The sequence below is a fragment of the Mytilus edulis genome, chromosome 12, assembly GCF_963676685.1.
Source record: "Mytilus edulis chromosome 12, xbMytEdul2.2, whole genome shotgun sequence".
NCBI classification, from domain to species: domain Eukaryota; kingdom Metazoa; phylum Mollusca; class Bivalvia; order Mytilida; family Mytilidae; genus Mytilus; species Mytilus edulis.
Genome location: NC_092355.1, coordinates 28,649,666 through 28,670,763, shown reverse-complemented (window position 1 = coordinate 28,670,763; position 21,098 = coordinate 28,649,666). Strand labels below are relative to the sequence as shown.

The 21,098-nt window shown below is 31.5% G+C and overlaps 1 protein-coding gene across 1 annotated transcript; it reads left to right on the top strand.

The window, feature by feature from the left end:
* Window positions 1-1,756: 1,756 nt before the first annotated feature.
* LOC139499249 (uncharacterized) lies at window positions 1,757-18,687 on the top strand. Its single transcript, XM_071287923.1, has 9 exons — window positions 1,757-1,808; window positions 3,311-3,502; window positions 6,646-6,743; window positions 8,026-8,128; window positions 8,537-8,665; window positions 12,588-12,767; window positions 13,764-13,889; window positions 14,802-14,867; window positions 18,179-18,687. The coding sequence occupies exons 1-9, from the start codon at window positions 1,757-1,759 to the stop codon at window positions 18,685-18,687; spliced, it is 1,455 nt and encodes a 484-aa protein (XP_071144024.1).
* Window positions 18,688-21,098: the final 2,411 nt, after the last annotated feature.

The following is a 21,098-nucleotide window of genomic DNA, read 5'->3' as shown; positions in this document are numbered from 1 at the left end:
TCTCTAGACTTTGGGTTGTTGATATTAACATAATCATGGGTGTCATGATTAAAACTTTGAATGAGGTTAAAATCACCACAAAGAATACAAGATTGGTTATCAAATTCCTCAATAATGTCTGCCACCTTTTGATAAAAGCAAGGAGTGTCTACATTTGGCCCATAAATATTTACTAAGGTAACTTTTTGTTCTTCAATTGTAATGTCCAATCCAAGAAGATTTCCACCCTCATCTTTTTTAACTTTGTGAATTTGAAGATCAAAGTTTTCATTAAAAAAGATGGCCACACCTCTCTGATTGGATGTAAATGAATTGAAAAGGCTTCTCCCTTCCACTGATTTTTAATATTTAATTCATCTTGTTCTGTAAAATGTGTGTCCTGAAGACAGTATATATTAAAATTCTTTGACTTTAAATAGTTCAAAACATCTCTCCGTTTCTCCTTTGTATAAAAGGCCTTGACAATTATAAGAAATTATTTTAAGAATATCACCCTTTAGCTTTATCAATATTTATAACTCTAATGATGAGTGAGTATACATGAATATACCATGAAATTTGTGAAATCAAGGGACTTTTAGAATTCTTTTCCTTTAAAACTGTATAGTTTTTCCAGATCTGTGAAACCTAAAGACATATTTGTAATTTACAATATATGAAAGCATAAAATACAATAGCAAGACAGAGTCCAACATTAAAATTCAATGATATGATCTTTCTGAATTATTGCTGTAAGGTTTTTTTTATAAAATCTTTCTTTAAAAATAGAACAACACATCAGCAATAAGTGATGTTTTGTATTTGAAATATCTTCATTTGCGATAGATCAAATAAATGCAACAGTAGTATACTACTGTTCAACAGCTGATCCGCAAGTACACCATCTACAAATGGAAAAACTTTGACTGGCTATACAGCCCTTGCACGATCTACTTGCTGCTACACATCATGTTTATGCAGCTAGGTACACCCTATATAAAACAACGAGGAAAGGCATCACTCGACTAACTTAACCTGTAATTTGAAGCCTTATTGTCGAGTGGTCAAGGGCACTGGTCACAGCTCTTACCACGATGTTGCAAATACACGTGTTTGGATCCCGATTTTGGAAGACCATTGCAAATGTGTAAATTTCCATTGTTTAGCATGATTTTAGACGAAGTATGTGTAATTTATGTTGATAGACCTGAGTCACAAGGGATTATCCGATGGATTATGTCTGTTGTATAGTAGATACATATTGAGACGATTATTCAGGCCATTATAATACAGCAAACCAATCCGATTAGTCCAACAATGATACTTTAATAAAGGCTTCACTCTTGCAAATAACATCAGCCGAGACGAAAGTGAATGTGTTTGTTTGATTTTGCAAAAATTGAAAACAAAACAAAATCCAGTTTTAAATAAAAGCTATACTACTAAAGAATGCATTTATATATGCGTCATCAAATCCAGAATTATTTACCCATACACACAAATTATTTAAGCGTTAATATTGATACAAGAATGCTATCGATGTAATCTATTGCGATAATACGTGTAAATACCTCCAAAGTTTTAATGAACAAGATATGTAACATACAAAGGAAACCACTAAAAAGTTATCAACTTCCTGTATGTGTTATCAATTTTAAACATGACATCATATATAAATATCCAACTATCAAAAAGATTTTATTCACCTGTATTTATCAGATCTACTTCCTTCTTGTGATACCTTACATTTTAAAAGACAATAAAAAGGATAAAAAAAATGCTTTGGATTATCCTATTTGCGTTGGTTATAGATATCAAATATGTGAATGGTAAGTTACGAAAATAGACATACTATCAATCAAATACGATTTTGTTAAAACTAATGTCGGTATATATAAAGATACATCGATGGTTTTAAGTGTATGCTGTTAATTATAAAGGTGAAAAAGCGGAGCGAATTCTTTTACGTTTATTACTAAAATATCTTAAGAAAAGTTCCTCGTGAATAAATTATTCAAACAATAATTTGACTCTAATTCTTTTATTTCATGTTTTATTTCCTTGTTTACAAAAATTAACTGCATGATGGATGCATAAAATATTTCATATACAGCAACTAGCTGTGTTTTTTAACGAATATAGTAACATAACTATATTTTGTATAATGTCAATTTTATCATGGACCACTTTCTCCACAATTAGCGGTCCATTTAGGAATTAAATTAAGTTTGCTGTTTGTGTTACGATTTAAAAAGCTATTAATGTATTAATTTGAGTTGCAGTATAAAAATAATATTAGGTCAGTGTCATAAAATATAGACTTTTTTGTACTCGGCGCAAAACTGGGGAAGGGACTTCGGTCTTCCCCAGTTTATCCGCCTCATACAAAATAGTTTATATTTTCCTGATATTGACCTATTATTGTATATAACTAATATGTGAAATTGTTTTATATCTGTTGAATTATTGTATATAATATAGATTATATTTAAGCCTTTATAACCAAATAGTCATAAGGTAATCAAAAGGTATAATTCATAAGAATATATACTCGGAACTATTTCTACATATTGTAAAAAAGGAAGAATTGATGATCATAGAAATCAGGTGTAATGTAATTGTCGATGAAACAGAGTTACATTTTTCTGTCGTTTTATACTTAGAATAGAATATTTAATATTTTGTGTACGTTTCCTTCGTGGCTGTGTTACACCACATCACTGATTTTGGAAATTAATGATTATAAGGTTTATTGCTTCCTCTACTTTTTACCTTTGATACTAAATGCTGATATATTTCATTACTGGTGCATCACACATTCACAGTAAATAACAATAATGGTAATTTTCACAATTTGTCATGTTTTTGGACTACATGTATAAATTATGTATTCACTAATAGACTACAGATAGTAATATATGTCTGTTGAAACCCGTGCGAACTGAAACACTACCTATCGCTGACATGAGATGATTTTCTCGTTATTATGAGAGATAGAAACGAATTAATACACAATTTCAGAAAATAACCATTCCCAGATTATGGCTGATAAACATGCTCCAAAACAATACCCAACTAATCAAACTGGAACACTTTCATTCAGCTACATGTATTCAAAACCACGACTAAAATTTGACTAAACAGCTAGTCGAAGTGAGGAGAATCCTTACTTCATGTATTCCATCATTCAATTCAGATTCTAAAGCTCAAGCAATTACTCTAAATGTTTATTATGTATCTGATTATATAGAGAAAAATAGATTAATTATCAAGTAGAAACAAATAAGAAAGTGTAACAAACGGTTATTATATTCTTTTAACATTAATCAAGCAAATATATTTGAATACGATCAAGCGTATCACACAGAGCAAAAAACCTGGAGAGCTGCTTCTGTTGAATGTGGCAATAATGGATTAGAATTTGACGAAAAGGTGTTAAAGGATATTGACGTGCTGTTAGATAAGGAGTTCTGGATTGGCATGGCCATTTACCGAGTAACTACACCATGGATTGAAATTTTGGGTACGTGATATGGTGAATGAAAAACATGATGATTTAAGCATGTAAATTTCAATTTGTTAAAATTGTAAATTCATATGAATAGAAATGCATTTGTCAAACTTATTTAGTAAAGTCTGACCAAAGTCAAGTACAGTTAAGCACAGTTAAAGGGATAGTAGATACGATTTTGACAAAATTATGAACAAGTTTTAAAGCTGCTAAAATCAAAGATATGTACTGAAAATAAGCAATGCGATCGACAGAATGTTTTTATAACTACAGAAGTGTTAATAATTGATAATTCATATCGTGTTGCGTGCCTATTCATCTCATTAATTATGCATCGGGTTTACTTCCCGAACTTTGCTGACACAGCGAGTGAGCTAACCAAGATATAAATAGATATGAACACGTGCGTCTTGTTTGTTTACGTATTTGATAATTACTTTATATTAAATGTACATATTTGACGCCATTTATCAAAATTATGTGAATAAAAAAAATAACAAAATCCGGCATACAATTCTAACCCAAAATTCTCCAACAATGGCGATATTATTAATGTCTCCTCGCTTGTTATTAAATTTGTATGACCAAACCATGCCAATAATGTATACACGTGTTTGTGTGTTAAATCGGGGCCTCCATGAAGGATACACTTGAAAATAATACTAAATTGTAGGAAGTTGATTTCTTATTTCTTCTAAGGTGGGAGATCACTGCCCGTAAATTTAAAAATATATTTTTGACAATAATGAACACGTTGCGATTTATTTTCATGTGATCTTGAATATTAAAGAAATGTAAACATTGCGCAAAACGTCGGCTATTACTTTGCCTGCGTCGCAGATGTTTTGAATGTTTTTAATGACCGATCTCACGACGTTTTTTATTTTTAATTTACAATAACTTGTCTGCACCTCTTGTTTTTGTTTTTTTTCTCGCAGAAACTGTAAATTCACGTACCATTTCCGCGATAACGTTCTCCTGTTTGACCATTTTCCCTTTGAGGCACAATGTGCGATTGCCCATTGGGAACTGACGAGTAATGGTCAACATAGGTCATATGAATAAGTGTTGGGCATAACATCGAACTATTATCTATAGACAATATATAAAAGTAGGTGTTAAACGTTAAAAAGCTTCTAAATGATAAATGGAAAGTAACCAGTAACTGTTTTAATCATAGTTATTTAATTTTTGTACAAAATCCGGCATATAGATTAAAAAGTAATTTCAATGAAAATCGTAGCTCCTATCCGTTTAAGTCAGATCACCTCACCTATCCTCTTGTATCTAATTGGGTTTCTGTAATCATTAAATTTTTGCTCTGCCTGGTGATTAGACATACGAAAAACCTACAACCTGTAGAATGAAGTTTTGTTATCTAGGTTTTCCTTCCCATCCACTTTACCTGCCATGAGTGACGAGTTTCATCTTCCCGGCTTGTCTCTCTTGGTCTGCACTCAGAGCCTTTGGTTTTCCCAAATCTAACCACAAGGCAGTGGCACTATCTATATAATAATGTTGTGTTTAACATTGATCATGTGAAAATAGAAGCTAGGGTAATAGACAATAGTGCACGCCACAACATTAACTCCATTATTATACTGACTGTTTACTATTTCAAATAGCGCTAATTGTGTATTTCTATGTAAACAAAGCTTTATAGTATAATAAAGCCCTTTATGTAACTCTGTAAATATATATGCTGTCTTAACTTGACTGTTAGAAAGAGCTACAAATAAATAGATTAATTCAAAAGTATGTGTTTTGAGGTGAAATTATTGAGTTTTACTCTATCTGAGTATAAATCATAATGGACTAGTTTAACAATTACAATTCTGCTTAAGCTGGTGCTAGAGGTTGTCATAAACTTCCTATGAGGTACCTATAGTTTGCTCATTGTTAAAGACATGAATTAGTTGACTTTAAGATGAAGAAGTATTAAAAAGGTATTGTTTCATAGCTTTGATTGAGCGGTATTGTTTTGGATTTTGTCTAAACAAGGTTTACTAAATACCCCTTCCATTTCATTCTCATTAATATCCTTCGTAGTACACAATAACTTATAAAAAACAGTAATGTGATCATAACTATTCATCTGTAACAAAGGACTTCTAAAATATTCAAACAATTTTGGCTTCAACGGCAGTAAGCAGAAGTAACCAGAGAACAAAACCGTTCAAACAGAAACAACAGTAATTTAAAGTATCTTTAACTGTTAGAAACAAATAAATGATACCTTCTATTTTCCCCTTATTGTTCAATTGTAATAGTTAATTAATTGTCAGGCTAATAGATCCAACCCACTTGTTTGTCAAAGTAACTAAGCCCGATCTTTGCACGCGAAATTGAAAATGATTGACGTTAAAATCAATAGTCTGTTGCAACCGCAAGGCATAATATTTTCTCGAAATGCAGTTAACGATATTGTTTTCTTTAAAAAAAAAAAAAAAAACTATGCAAAAATAGAGCAATTTAATTATAGAAGGACAATCTTACCGGAAGTATAATAATAACCAATAGTTGAAACAAGGTTGGTGAGTGCAAGGGCGCGTCCATGCAGCAATGGGCCTACACATTGCATCTCTAGAACCCATGCTGCTCCAAGCTCCTATAAAATGATGACTCGGATGCTACATCCCAGTTACCATGTGCTGTCGCATTGAAGAAGTAGAGACTATGTACTGTTACAAAGACTTATTCACTCGACAAGCTAGTCAGCTGTAACAGAGAGCTTATTGTTCTAACGACATTAAACACATACAAAATCTTGTGGTACAGACTTGCTTCACATGTACAGTTAAGTTCTGTCGATATTTTGGCGAGTATTATCAATTACAATATGTGCTCAACATTACTGGTCGAGCACAACATATGGTCTTTCTAAACTCAGTGCAGTTGATAGTGATAGCCTTTTGTAGGGTGCTTTTTGCATTGTTTATCATTTGTTTCTGTGTTTATATTTCTCTAGATTTGTTTAGATATTACCCCTATCGGCAAATGCTTTATTTTTTTGAACGCGCGGGTAAATATTATATATAATCTGTATCTTGACCTATAATGAAAATCTGATGTGCGAGAAGGTATTGAATTCTTATTTTGTTAAATGTTTAACTTTGACAGATTATATTTTTAAATTTTAATGTGTCCTTAAACAGGTTGCTATGCAATGTTAGACGGAGAGAAAGTCAAGAAGAGTCCTTCAATTGTTTTATGCCAAAACCAATGTAAATCGTATAAGTTCTTTGGTTATAGTGTAAGTTTTATGGTTTCAATTATCACATTTTTACCAAAAACCGCCAAAAGACTACAATAACCCCAAAACACAATCAAATAGTACATGCAGAACAGAATAATATAATTCAGAGCTGTTTATTATCAATTCAATATGATCAGGTTCGCGTATGCGTTTTTTCTTCTTCGTGTGAATGCTCTCTCAGTATTAGTTCCATATATCATTTCGTTTCTTCGTTAATTGAAATGTAAATATGTATTTAGTATATTATGTAACTTCGAAAGTCATTTCATATATTTTATAAAAGTGAGGCGAACAATATCGAAGTGAAATTTAAACTCATAAGTCGAATATAAACTGACAACTTCATGGCTAAATCAAAAAAGAAACACAGACTTAAAGATTAATAACGGTACACAAAAAAAACATATAAATATAAAGACTGATCCACAGTCTCCCCACCCAAAACATTGAATGATTTCAGGTGATCCAGAACGGTAGTAAGAAACTGCTCCACAGAAGATACCAGTTGTGTAAAAATCATGTGAGAAGTCTTATTTGGTAGGTCACATTCGTGAAAAAGGGGACGGAATCTTTGTTGGAATTGGAACATATCCGTCATCATTTGTGAATCAGTTATTCAATAACGGTCACCAATTCGTGATGGCGTCAATAAAACTAACGAAGATGATTTCACTTTCACCGCTGAGACGTCTTGGTTTAACAGCAACCTTCTTTCGAAGAAATCATGATAGGACATACATGTTGCTACATAGAAATGAAAAGTTGAAAACCAACCGAAACGACAAAATAGATTATTTCTGCATCACAGTTGTGAACTATCATTTTCTATGTAGCAACGAGCCTGTATATGGAGTATTTAATATACAACTGATACGATGTTCCAGGACAGACATGTTTTACTATTGTCGAAACAACAATATCGTCTCCTTTCCTTTCGAATGTGACCATTCGCATTATATGCACCGCAGGATGTTTACTTCTGAGGGCCACACGGAAGGTGACAGAAGATGGAGCATAATCTTTTGACACTTCCGGAGTACAGTAGATAACCCAATTGTTTGTTGTAGGAGTACATGTTTCCAAGTCACAATGGTCATTGGTTTCTATGTTGTTATGTGTATTGATGTTTGTATGTTTTTCTTTGTTTTAGTTGTGGCGATGTCAGTTTATATTTAACTCATTTTTTTAAATGCCTTTCTGACATGCTTCGCCTCTCTTTACATGTTTTATCAAAAATGTTTTTATTATCTTCAATTAGAATGGTCTTTTATACTTACAGGAGTCGACAAAACTATGTTCTTGTCAACATAGTAAAGGTATCGCCTACAATATAAAGAATTGCATAGAACAAAATAGGTCATCATATTGTTTCGTTTATAGAGGTAAGTATTACTCATTGGTGATATCACACCTTAACATGATCGCCTACATTTTTCAAATTTAAAATACAATCATTATACCAGTAAATGAGGTATTTATATATTAACATTTTGTTAGTATTAGAAAAAAGGTAAGAGCTACTTTGTTCTAAACTTGACAAAGCAAGTGTAGATACATGTAGTACAAATATCACTTTATCCTTTAATTGTTAAAACAACATTATTCATTCGACTTTTATTACATTTAAATATTGCAATATAAGTTCATAAAAAAATAATGAAACGTCAATGAGACATTTTTAACCCTATTACTTAGCTGTTAGAAATGAAGACCTTTCTTCAGATACCAGTTTACAATTTATTTCTAGATTTAATTTGCATTATCATTTTGTAACATATTTCCATATTTAGTATTTAATGGGGATGTTGCTGGAAATGACAATGGGAAATGTACCACTTTATACTGTAAAGACGGCAGGAATGGACTTACAGCAGCTAACTGTGATGATAGTTCAGATACGACAAGGGCCAGTAGATGCAGTAATTATCATTTTTTTATGTACTATATTATTTAATTTTTACCGCTTAATATGGACTGCATGTCTCTTTAAGTGAATGGATATCATCTTAATACAACATATTACTTTTAACTTTATAAGGCTGTGTGCACTGAGAACTTCCAATAAACAAGGGTAATAATGCTATCAGTTATATCAACAATTATTTCAAAAAAGATCAAAAATAAATGTGTCGTAGCATCATACATTTATGAAGACAAACGACTAGATACTAATCAAAACTGAGTTAATTTTCACTTTTATCATGCCATTGATGTAAGAAGATGTGGTATGAGTGCCACACATATCCATCCAAGTCACAATTTGTGAAAGTAAACAATTATAGATCAAAGTACGGTCTTCAACATGAGGCCGTGGCTCACACCAAACAGCAAGCTACATAGGGCCCCAACAAATCCCTAGTGTACAACCATTCAAACGGGACAACAAACGGTATAATCTATACTAAAAAAAAGAGAAACGAGAAACACTTATGAACCACATCAAAAACCGGTAACCACTGCACACCAGATTCCTGACTTAGGACAGGTGCAGGCAAACGCAGCAGGTTTAACGTTTAATTGTGTGGACGTAGCGCGCGTCGGGCATATAAAAATATTGTTTAACCTGTTACCTTTTGACGGCTATTACTCGTTTGTTTATCTGTCCTATATTTTCGCCCATTTGTCTGTTTATTTATTGTAACCCAATCGTGTAATGTTGTCATTATAATGTTATAATTAACACTGCCATTAAAGCGGGAGGTTTGGCATGCCACAAAACCAGGTTCAACCCACCATTGTTTCATAAAATGCCCTGTACCAAGTCAGGAACACGGCCATTGTTACATTATAGTTCGTTTCTGTTTATGTTACATTTCTGTGTTGTGTCTCAGTTGTATCGTAGTTCTCTTATATTTGATACGTTTCCCTTAGTTTTAGTTTGTAAACCGGATTTTTTTTTCTCTTTCGATTTATGAATTTTGAACAGCGGTATACCTAAAACTATAGTGTTACCTCACAACACAGAAAGACACACTATAAAATATCAATTGAATGGTTAGACTCAATTAAAAACATATGAATACAAGTGCACATATACTGAACGAATAAACTTGATCTATGACACAATGTAAATACCAAATCAATGAAATTAGGGTTGAGATGCAAATCAATTTCAGAAAAACAACCATAACCTTAAACAAAATGCCGCCAAATAGTATAATGTACACAGGTAAATGATAACAAAAATGTTGTAAGGTAAACAGCAAAAGGTGAAAATGTATAGTCATACTAAACAATTATCGAAACCGGTCAAAATCCGTTGTGTATAAAAAAATATTATGAAAATTCAATTTTTTTCAACGCAGAAAACAATGACTAAAATTGCATAATGAAATTGTTTACAGTGTTACTGTAAGGCAACAGGTTTTGTCAAACATGATGATGGTTTTTTTTTATATAATATGTAGCTGTAGTTAAAATTAAGAAATAGAGAGATATTCAAAGGTTTGATTAGACAAATATCTAACACAAACCAAAGAGAAAAATGACATGAACAGCTACATGTCACTTAACTTCTTTCAAGACTTAACCAAACCCATAACATACAGTAAACTATAAAAAAAAATACGTTATTGTAGAATTTGACACATATAAAAGACAAACCAAACAAATAAAGAACTAAATAGATAAACGAATCATTAGTGGCTGTTACAACCAACGAAAACCAATAGACGACAATTATTGCATGAGACATGCTCACCATTTGAAAAAAGTGGTTTAACATGTATATAAACGCTTAAGGTGACCGGGCGTCTAATTAAAATCCAAAGATTGAGGAAGATACCCAAGCCACATTAACTGGCTAACTAAAGTGCAACGGTTGTGAAAAAGTACGATCAAACAGTCAGCTAGATCGATTCCTACAGCAAACAACAACTAACAAAATATTAAAACACACAAAGTGCCGACCTAAGACCAAAGTAGTACTGACCTAAACTACCTTTTTGTATCAATGAATCTAGAATGTATGTGGAATTGAATAATATTATTGTGAATTCTCTTATATACTGATAATATTGTCTTACACTCATAATCTAGATCATGTGCTAGGAAAAACCTCAACATAGTGTTTTAACCATATCTTTTTTTCGAATAGAGTGACTTAGCAAGAAATTTAGTCATTAAAACATTTATATCAGCAAGACCATGTTCTGAAACAATAGAATAGTATGCAAATGTTATATGCAAACAAAAAGGTCAATATTAGAAAATCAAAAATTTGCATCACAGAAATTTCTTAGACACGGCTTAAATGTAGCAACGCTTAAGCTAGTCTTACGTTGCTTATCACAAGTGTGTTTATTTCATATGTCTCCACACTGTATATGCTACATGAAAGTACTTTTAAAGGTACAAAACCACTGATCCATAGCCCCATTGTATTCTATGTTGAATATTGCAATTTAAAGCATTAATGGCAATTGTGTTTTAAGTTCAAATAAAGAAGCAGTTATTTCATGTTAAAATTGTACCTTGTCCTGACACGTGCTGAAAAAAATCAACATACCTTTTTTTGATTGAGTTAAGCCTTCCAATTGATTGATATGTTATCGTGTGTTTTTCTATGCTGTGTGATGTTATACTATTGTCTCAGACAAAGGGAGAAGGATTGGTATCATTAAAACGTTTAATCCCGCTGCAAATGGTTGCACCTTTCCTAAGTCAGGAATCTGATGTACAGTAGTTGCCGTTTTTTTTTTTGTGTTATTTATACGTGTTTCCCGTTCCTCGTTTTTTATATGGACTAGACCGTTGGTTTTCCCGTTTGAATGGTTTTACGCTAGTAATTTTGGGGTCCTTTATAGCTTGTTGTTCGGTGTGAGCCAAGGCTCCGTGTTGAAGTCCGTACATTGACCTATAATGGTTTACTTTTATTAATTGTTATTTGGATGGGGAGTTGTATCATAAGCACTCACACCACATCTCCCTTTATCACTTTAATTGCATATTAGAGCGTACTGATTCACGGAAGTTTGATGGTACAAAAACAGGAACTTCTGATCTGAACAATAGGCCAAATGAGCTCTCCTGGTAACATTTCATATACGTCTTTAGTATTCAAATACAAGTTTCAAAAAGGATTCTACTGTGATCTCTAGTCCCCAAGCTTACATTTGAAACTTAAACTACACAAATATTCCCACTATTGACAAAGATAAAGCACTGCTGAGGAAATATTTATAATTTTGTTTAAAATATCTACTACTTTCTTGTTTCTTTCCGACCGGCCCTGAACTAGTGGTTCTATAACTAAAGTACCTCTAGTTTACATCTCTGAACCAATTTGCTTTTACAAACATTAAAAAACCATGTAACGATGAGAACACAGTTAATGTAAAATGTTGTCCATTTCAAAGTGTATACCTTTTTACTGTACACAACGGTTGGTGTGAGCACGAGCTTAACGCAGTTGCACTGACTGAGGGTTTGTGGATAGCCCTAAGTTATAGAATGAATCTTCATTAAAGAATTAAACAGAGATAAGTGCACTTTAAGCATTTTTTAGTCAGTACTACAAAAGCCGTCTTGGAAAATCATGGTCTGGTCTAAGCCAAAATATAGTATATCCACAGGATGATTGACAACAAGAATATAGCTTATAAATGTAAAGCAATATATATTTAAATGGAAAAACAATCATTTAAATACACTTTCAAAATCAACAATAAAATTTGACAAAATATTATCTGTCATAAGATCTAAAAACAATTTGATTTACCTAATATGATATCTAATATTTGTATTATTAATTCTTGTTTCATTTTAAATTCCTAAAATTGAAAATTATAATAACTTTAATTATATCTGTTATTTCCGATCCCTTGCTTCTATTTTTCCAAGATGACAGACACATTCCTTTTTGGGGCATATCATATTCAGAAAGCAAACAACTGTGCCTAGATAGACAACAGCTTTTACTATCACCTGAAACTTATTGCCAAATTCAGGGAAATGAAAACGAAGCACATCCGTCATGGACAAACGTTTTTAAAGCGGACACCGAAGTTAAGTTGACACAAGGTAAATCATTAAAATGTAATGGATAATGCATTTTCGAGATCAATCTTTTCTTGTAACATATCATTTGCCGTCCGGATTGATCAACCGAAATATCGGTTATAAGGAGTTCTTTCTATCCTGACACGCATATATAGTATGATGTTAACATATTTAGTATTGCAGGATTGTTTCAAATTCAATCCTTTATAGACTAATAATTATGGGAACAGTAAACCATGAAAGGTATCAACCCATGATTATTATAAAATGAATGAAACATAATTACCTTACACAGGTCATTAGTATATGCCTAACAGCAGATTTCATTAAAATGTGGTTTTCGTCAGGAATTAGCCTTCAAATGAATGACATATCGAAAGGATATAACTCCATATGTGTACATGATGATTAAAATTAATAAAAGTCACCTTGGGAGGATTCAAATAAAAAGTAATGGATGTTTTAATGTTACTTTCCACAGAAGTTGATGAACTGTAGTTAGAAACAATTGTCCTTCCTTATACTTTTATCATTTTGATTTTGCATTTGATTATGGACTTTTCGTTTTGAATTTCACTCGATTTTAAATATTTTTGTGATTTTATTTTTTTCCAGTTAGAAATTTCTACCCTTACACAAGTGCAACCAATTACCATTACAAATTTAAAGACAAATTGGAAAAAAAAATGTTGAATGAAAAAAAACTCATTTAGATACATATTATACATCTAATCAAAAGGGGGGATAAATCGTACTTTTAAAAAATCGTTCGAATTCAAACGATTAATTCTCTGATTGTGTCACATTTTTCAACAAACAGTCAGCGTTTGCAGATTTACTTGTTTCATTACTAGTATTTCTGTGAAACAGAATTCATGCATGAGCAAAATTGAGATAGGAGGGAATATATAACATTAATTATCTTTTTGACAGATATGTCTCTTAAGCAATTATTATAATTTATTACTAAATACTTAATATTTATGAATATATGACAAACTATTAAACTATTTCCAGGCGAAGCAGACACCAGAGAACCGATTGACTGTTTAGCAGGCTCGTTAACCGGAATGAATGAAAAAAGAGTGCTAAATATAACAAGAAGAGTTTGTAGTCACAAGTTAGGGTTTCTATGCAGAATAGGTATTAAACGCATGTCCACTAGTTCATTGCACTATTATATTGACAAGCTTACAGAAACCATATAGGTAAAAAAATGCACTTTAATTCAGGAATTAAGTGCTAGTAATAGAAACATTGTCTTCAATTCCTCTATCTATATCGATCGAAAACGTGGATTTGTGAATTTATCATAGCTCATTTCAAATATGGTAAATTTTCATATTAAGTGTGATTTCAGGGAATCATATGAGATTATTTTCTCTTTAATTTAAAGAATCGTGGAGAACACTTTGTTACGTGGTTTGGGTAGAAATTGAGTAAAAATTAAACTTAAGTATCTGTAGTCAAATCTGTACTAAGTATTATCATTAAAAAAAACTATCAAATTCAGACTGTGGCGGTAAAGAAAGAAAAAGTGTTGTTGTAAACAGGAATTGACCTTTGTTGTTTTGTTTAAAACAAAAACAGTAAACCAATCGCGTGAATCAACTTTTTTTTATAAATGAATAAACTTATTTTTATTATTATTATGTAATGATATCAGCTCTGAACATTTTTATTTTTAAAATTGACACTATTGTAAGTGATGGTATAACAAATCTTTTAAACAAGTTCCTTTAAAGTTTTGTGAAAAGAAAGTTTCATTTTATGTATCGAAATGTAAAAGAAGTGATTATTTCGATCCTCACTGGAAGTTCTATGATAGACTGCGTGAGCATGAAATCATACCCGTTGACAATCAAGTAATAAAATTTAATTCTCAGTTGTATAACTTACAAACGTTTAACGGCCGACGACACTGTTATGAAATTCATTCTATATATACACTCACTTTACTTTGAACGCTCAAATTATAAGAAATCGATATAACAGTTAAATAGAAAATTAAAAACATGATATTTTTAATACAAATTTATTCATCTTTTCTTCTAGGTGAGGTTTCTGTTACAACAACAACTATTAAAATAGAGAACGATCGAAGCGCCAGTTTCGATATAGGTATTTGTATTCTTTAAATGCTCATTTGGCTTTATCAGCATGCTGTTGTCTTTAATATAGGCGAGTCCTTTTGTATAGGCGTACACATTAGAATGTTTGATGAATTACCAATGCAACCATGTACAATTATAACTTGTAATGAAATATAATTTGCAATTAAAAAAAAATCTATCTACAATTTTGCAACTTAACTGGAATTTTTTTAGGAACGAACATGTACCAATAACTTTCAGAAATAGGAATCTAAATGCTTAGTATTTAACACGTTTAATCGATCATATTCTATATTGAAATCATGTAACAACACCATAATTGTTTTTCTTAGTAGGTCCTGTTATTGGTGGCATTGCTAGTGCAATCGCATTATTGGCCGTTCTGTGTGCGTTGATTTTTTGCAAAAAAAGGTAAAATTTCTATATTTTAGAACGCAGGCAAAATTTGCTCACATAAATTTTACATGAATCTTACATGAAATTCAAGCGAAAATTTCACGTGAGATTCACCTCAAACGAGCTTAAACATTGAACTCGCGTGAAAATTTTCATGTGAATTTCATGTGATTTAAAATTCACATGATTCTCATATGGCAAATTTCACATGAATTTCACGTAAACTTTAAAAAAACAAATGGTATTTTTCATGATTTTACTAAAATTTGAAAATTCCGATGTTGTTTCACATGAGATTCAGGTGAAACTCACATAAACTGATTTCTCGTGAGTTTCACGTATAAGCTCGTTTGAGGTGAAATTCACGTGAATTTCATGTGAGATTTTCATAAATTTATATTCACTTGAAATTGATGTGAATGAAATTTGCCTGTGCATAGGGTTCTTATTTTCATAATATTTACTTTATTACAAAAATCGTAATTTGCTATTAGTAAATACAGCAAATTTCTTATTGTTCCCCTTGTTTTGATTATTGCCTTGTGACTAACCAAGTCGTATGTTGACGCACTTTTGCACGCGACTTTGTAACATCATTTTCATCAGTTGAAAACCAAAGTGCGTGCCTGAAAATCAGTATGCATTTTATTTAATTTTAGTTTTGCATTTAAATGAACTTGACTTTATGACGTTACGTCTACAAATTTTAACGTGTATTTTTAAATAATTCAATACGAAATGAAAGGAGTAACAGTTAGTTTTAATACTTTCCTGTTGATATTGGCGAACATTTGACATGTCTGACGTTTGTAACCTTCCTATCTTAGCACTATTATAGGATTGATCACATTATGTCTCGAGGTTATTGCTATGTAAACTGGGGCGATTAAATGAGATGACTTTTATGTTTAGTTTGTGAGTAAGAGCCCGTGTTTACACAGATACAACGTAACGGTACCCAAATTGCACCTATTTAGCAAAAATAGCAGCGGAAATCTTACAAGATTTCTCAGAAACTAAACATTTGTATTTTTATGATTTGATACTATATGCACATCTTTCAACATAGGTAAAAATATTTAGATATGCTCAAAACGTTCATAGTATTTATCAACAGATGGAAGTGTGTACTGAAAAAGCAAAATGTACTGAAACGTTACCATGCGACGTCATCAAAACGTCATCTTTTTAAAATGAGCAAATACAATATGTTACAAGTATCCTTTTCTTAAAAAATGAAGAGTAAGCATGGACTAATATCCAACTGTTCAAAATATTTGAAAAAATTTAACAGAATCTGTGTTATTGGACTTTTGACGATGCGAATTTAAGCATGGATGCAATTTGGGTACTCCTCATTTCTAAATCATTGATGGTTTGGAGGTCAGTTTAGACCAATTTTTCCATGATTCCATTTGATTCAAAATTAAATTGGTGAAACCATATAATAAATAATGATACATCTACAAAATAAACATATAATGAAAACTTTTGTCTGAAGTATAAATAAACGTAGGTTAAAAAACTGTCAAAATAGGTGCAATTTGGGTACCCTAACGTTAACCTCTAGAAAAATATGTTTCATTCTTATAATTCTAGAGCAAAATATTTGCTCATTATTTATTTACATTCTGTTGTTAAATAGCTTGTATATTTACCATCTTATGCACAATTGACATGTCGAAACTAAAGAGATAGCCGTCATATTGACTTTCTAAAATCCATGATTGTTCGATAAATGCAACAAACTAATGAAAGTTTTCATTTATTCGACGACGATCTTTGCCATTACGTAAATGCGCTAAATCATTCATGCAATTTCGCAGAGTTTTATTGAAATTAAAATGTTATACATTTTGAATGTTTTCATGGATTACCGTAAATTTGGTTATTTTTGTTGTAGTTTTATTTTGATTTGTTTGGTGCCTCCAATGAAAGTGTCAAAATTAAACTCATGAAAATAAAGCAAACAATTAAAATTGAAACGACAAAATCGCGTACAGGGACGACAATATCGTTATGTTAATTATGGGGAAAATATCTTTGTTATCATATCATCCGTATATTTCCTACAATTCTATATTTAGACAAATCTGCAATTTAATTCTTGATATAGTTTGATAAAAACACTTTACAATTTTTACTTTATTGTCAGTTTTCTCAAATTTTTTAGAAAACATAACATGAATGTTTATTCACACATGTCATAAATCTATCTTTTTTGTTATACATGCGTTTGAAAAGATTTAAATGTTATGCTTTTGTTTTTCAATCTCAATTTGCTGAAAATCTAAGATCCCTGCAAAAATTACATATCTGGTTCGTGAGAGTTTTGATAAACACGACCAAACTTATTGTCAGTGTTCCTGGTTGGGGCACGATTTGTGATTGTTATGAAGAGGGACATCGTATCAAACAAAATTTGAGGGTTTTGCGATATGTTTTGCACATTAAATATAATTGACGTTACTTGTGCTTAAATACAAACATTTTAGCCATAGCGATGTCAGTTTGTATGATCTACGAGTTTCACTGTCCTTTCGGTATATTTCGCCCCTCTTTTATAGGTAAATAAAGCAGTTTGTTACATCGAGAAAACATTGTCAACAGAGACAAAGCCAAGTTTATTTTCAGGGATAACAATCTACATCGCCATTCATGTATATATTTCTTTTTTTCAAAGAAGGCTGCATCATAGGAAAAAACTATTTTCACTTTATGAAAAGTGTACAATGATATTTTTCACTCAACGTACGCGTGAAGTTCTTTCTTTCTCAGGGTACAGGAGTGCACCGACAAGTGGATATGGCGTTTTGTTTCTTACTCCGTAGTTTTAGATTTAGTTTTTTACAGTATTGTACGTTTGTGATCAGCTTAAAGCTATGAATATGTTTTTTGTTTATCTTCTATGTGATTTTACAGATAAATCTAAAATAACATGTCATTTTAGGTCATGTGGAATTTTTAAAGCGGCTAATATGGATAAGCAAGGAGTTCAATTCTCCACAGAGTTCTACGATCATTCAGAAGTAAAAACAAGTGTGACACCGACTTCTAACGAATCATACGGCTTAGCCTCGATCACATCAAACAACACGTATGCAGTCGTCAACAAAATTAAGAAGAACGGACTCCAAACAACTGAGGATACTTTTACTGAAACATCATACGGAGAATATGATCGATTAAACGGGGTATCGAAACGGCGAACAGATTCAAAGGAAAATTTATATGACAGCCATGCAGGGATCTGTAGCGAAAATGATCCAACTTATGACAGTTCTAACCATGGAGGAAGAACACTCCAACTTGATAACGATGTGTATGATCATACAGACACGTTATCAACTGACGGTAGTGACTACGGTTATTCGTCAACAAACAAATCAGAAGTTAGAAATGAAAATGATGTTTATGATAAGGCTGTCTAGTAGCAACAATTAATTTCGAGAAGTGAACATTGGAAGCGCAGTACTGCGGAATGTGAACACAATAATATATGTGATAATGTAGATGTGTTTGTTAACCAGAATTAAAAAAATTGACTGATGTGGTAGATTTATATCTTATCCTGTATAAGTGCGATCTTTATATTAAACAGGCATCAAACTTACGGTCATCTTATATATTTCATCGTCATTATAACTATTTTAAATCAATGCATATTCAGAAATTAAACGGTGATTTGTTTTGATTTTTCTTACATTCGTGGAGCAAATGTCCATACTTAAGTTATTTGTAGATAAATCATGTCAGTCAAGATCGGTGTTTTAAACAATGTACACACTATACTTATATATAACAATAAATATATCAAACACAATTTCTAATTGCCAATCGCCCACAAGACTAGAAGGACACCGGATTTTATTATAATCTATCATAACAAACATAATATTTTATGCATATAATATCTAAATACATATAAACAATGCTTTCAATACGATGTGAAAACATTGACTCCGTCATAAACGAACCCGCCGGCCAGGAAAAACCAACAACCAAGTTACCTTAGTCGATATGGAAACCTGTGACTTAACCCTAATGTTTTGAAGATCGTCTCGAGAGGTGCACTTGGACAATACTGAAAGTTAGCTTATGTTTACATACACAAAATATCATCAAAATGTGTAATAGCAAAAAAAAAATACCAATATGTTGTACAAAAACAAGAAAAAATCAAACAATAATGAACCAATATTAAGTCTGAACTTGACCAGTTCGAAGTTGGCGAGAGAATGGTCTGATAGGGAAATTAACCCGCGAAAAATTACCATTCACGTGATACTGCAATTAATGTCATGTGTCCATACATATATTGAAAGAACCGTTAGTACAATAATGTTCCTCTATACTTCGAAACGCGGAAAATTATAATTATGAAGAGTTTAACTTTCTAACGATAAAATTTCGCAACATTCACTAAAATTAAAGTTGTTTGCAATAAACTGACCTGTTTTAATTTTGGAAACTAGTTAAAATATTATTTACCTAATTAACTTTTTAATCGTTATCAAGATTATCTAAGGTTATTTCACAATAATTTTTTGAACGATAGATGTATTGGAAATACAGTGTTTATCGTTTTCAGCAGTGAAAAAAACAAGTTCAAATACTAATGAAATAGCATTTTTGAAACACAATTTGTAGAGTATGTTGATATTTACAATTAAAGATTATGTTCCTATTTTTTTATTTATCTCTGTCTGCATCATATTGTGTAAGACAAATGTAAAAAAAAAATTTGTTGTCGTTGTTATGCTTTTGGTACCCATCTTACTTATCTAGTAATTGTTCCTTACATATATATCACATATTACATATTAGTGTATATACATTAATTTCTTATAATCTACATATTTAGATATAAGATATTTAGATATAAGATATTACAAAAAAAAGTAAAATCACAAAAATACTGAACTTAGAGGAAGATCAATTGGGAAAGTCCATAATCACATGGCAAAATCAAATAACAAAACGCATCAAAAACGAATGGACAAGAACTGTCATATTCCTGACTTGGTACAGGCATTTTCAAATGTAGAAAATGGTGGATTAAACCTGGTTCTATAGCGCTAACCCTCTCACTTTAATGACAGTCTCATCAATTTCCGATATTTTTACATTGATGCGTTAAATAAACAGACACAATAAATATAATAGTCAAAATATGGGTACATCAGTCATCATCGTTTAACAATTTTAAAAGGAACAATTTAACAGAACACAATAACATCTACTATCTACGAACACATTTATTGATTTGAGTGTCTGACGTCAGAAAATTTTATACGTCACATAAATTTGTCGTTCAATGTGCGTACAAACAATTTTAAAATTTTCCTGGGAACAACCCTGTTTAAAGTCCAAGCTACAGTTTATATACATTTTATGCGTGTGACAGTTATACCTTGTTGTTGCAATGTTGGGTCTTATTTGAATAAATGTTCATCTTTAAAAGTCTAGACAGGTTTCCGAGAGAAATATTATGTTACCTCGTTCATATGACATAAATACCAATGAACCAAAAAGTGACGTCACAAGTATGTTTCCGTAAACGAAATATCAAATGTAAATACCGGGCGTTTTAAAGCTTCTTCCTCATCTCAGAACGAAAAGAAATACATTGGAAGAAAATACTTAAGTGAAAATGCGATTAAATAAATAAGCATTGAAATTTATAAAAGTACTAATATTTTCAAAATTGGGTTAAACAGAAAAACCAAAGCAGTATCATATGTATAGGGCTTACACAGTTAACAAAATTACCGAATCTGTCCTATAAGAATCGAAATAATTCATGGTAGCCGTATATTATTTCTCAAATATAATACTCACT

Excerpts from the sequence above, each read along its gene's own strand:
- LOC139499249 (XM_071287923.1), top strand. The coding sequence starts at position 1,757 with ATGCTTTGGATTATCCTATTTGCGTTGGTTATAGATATCAAATATGTG. Across the intron at positions 8,129-8,536 it reads ATATTGTTTCGTTTATAGAG|TATTTAATGGGGATGTTGCT; the intron begins GTAAGTATTACT and ends TTCCATATTTAG. Across the intron at positions 12,768-13,763 it reads CGAAGTTAAGTTGACACAAG|GCGAAGCAGACACCAGAGAA; the intron begins GTAAATCATTAA and ends AACTATTTCCAG.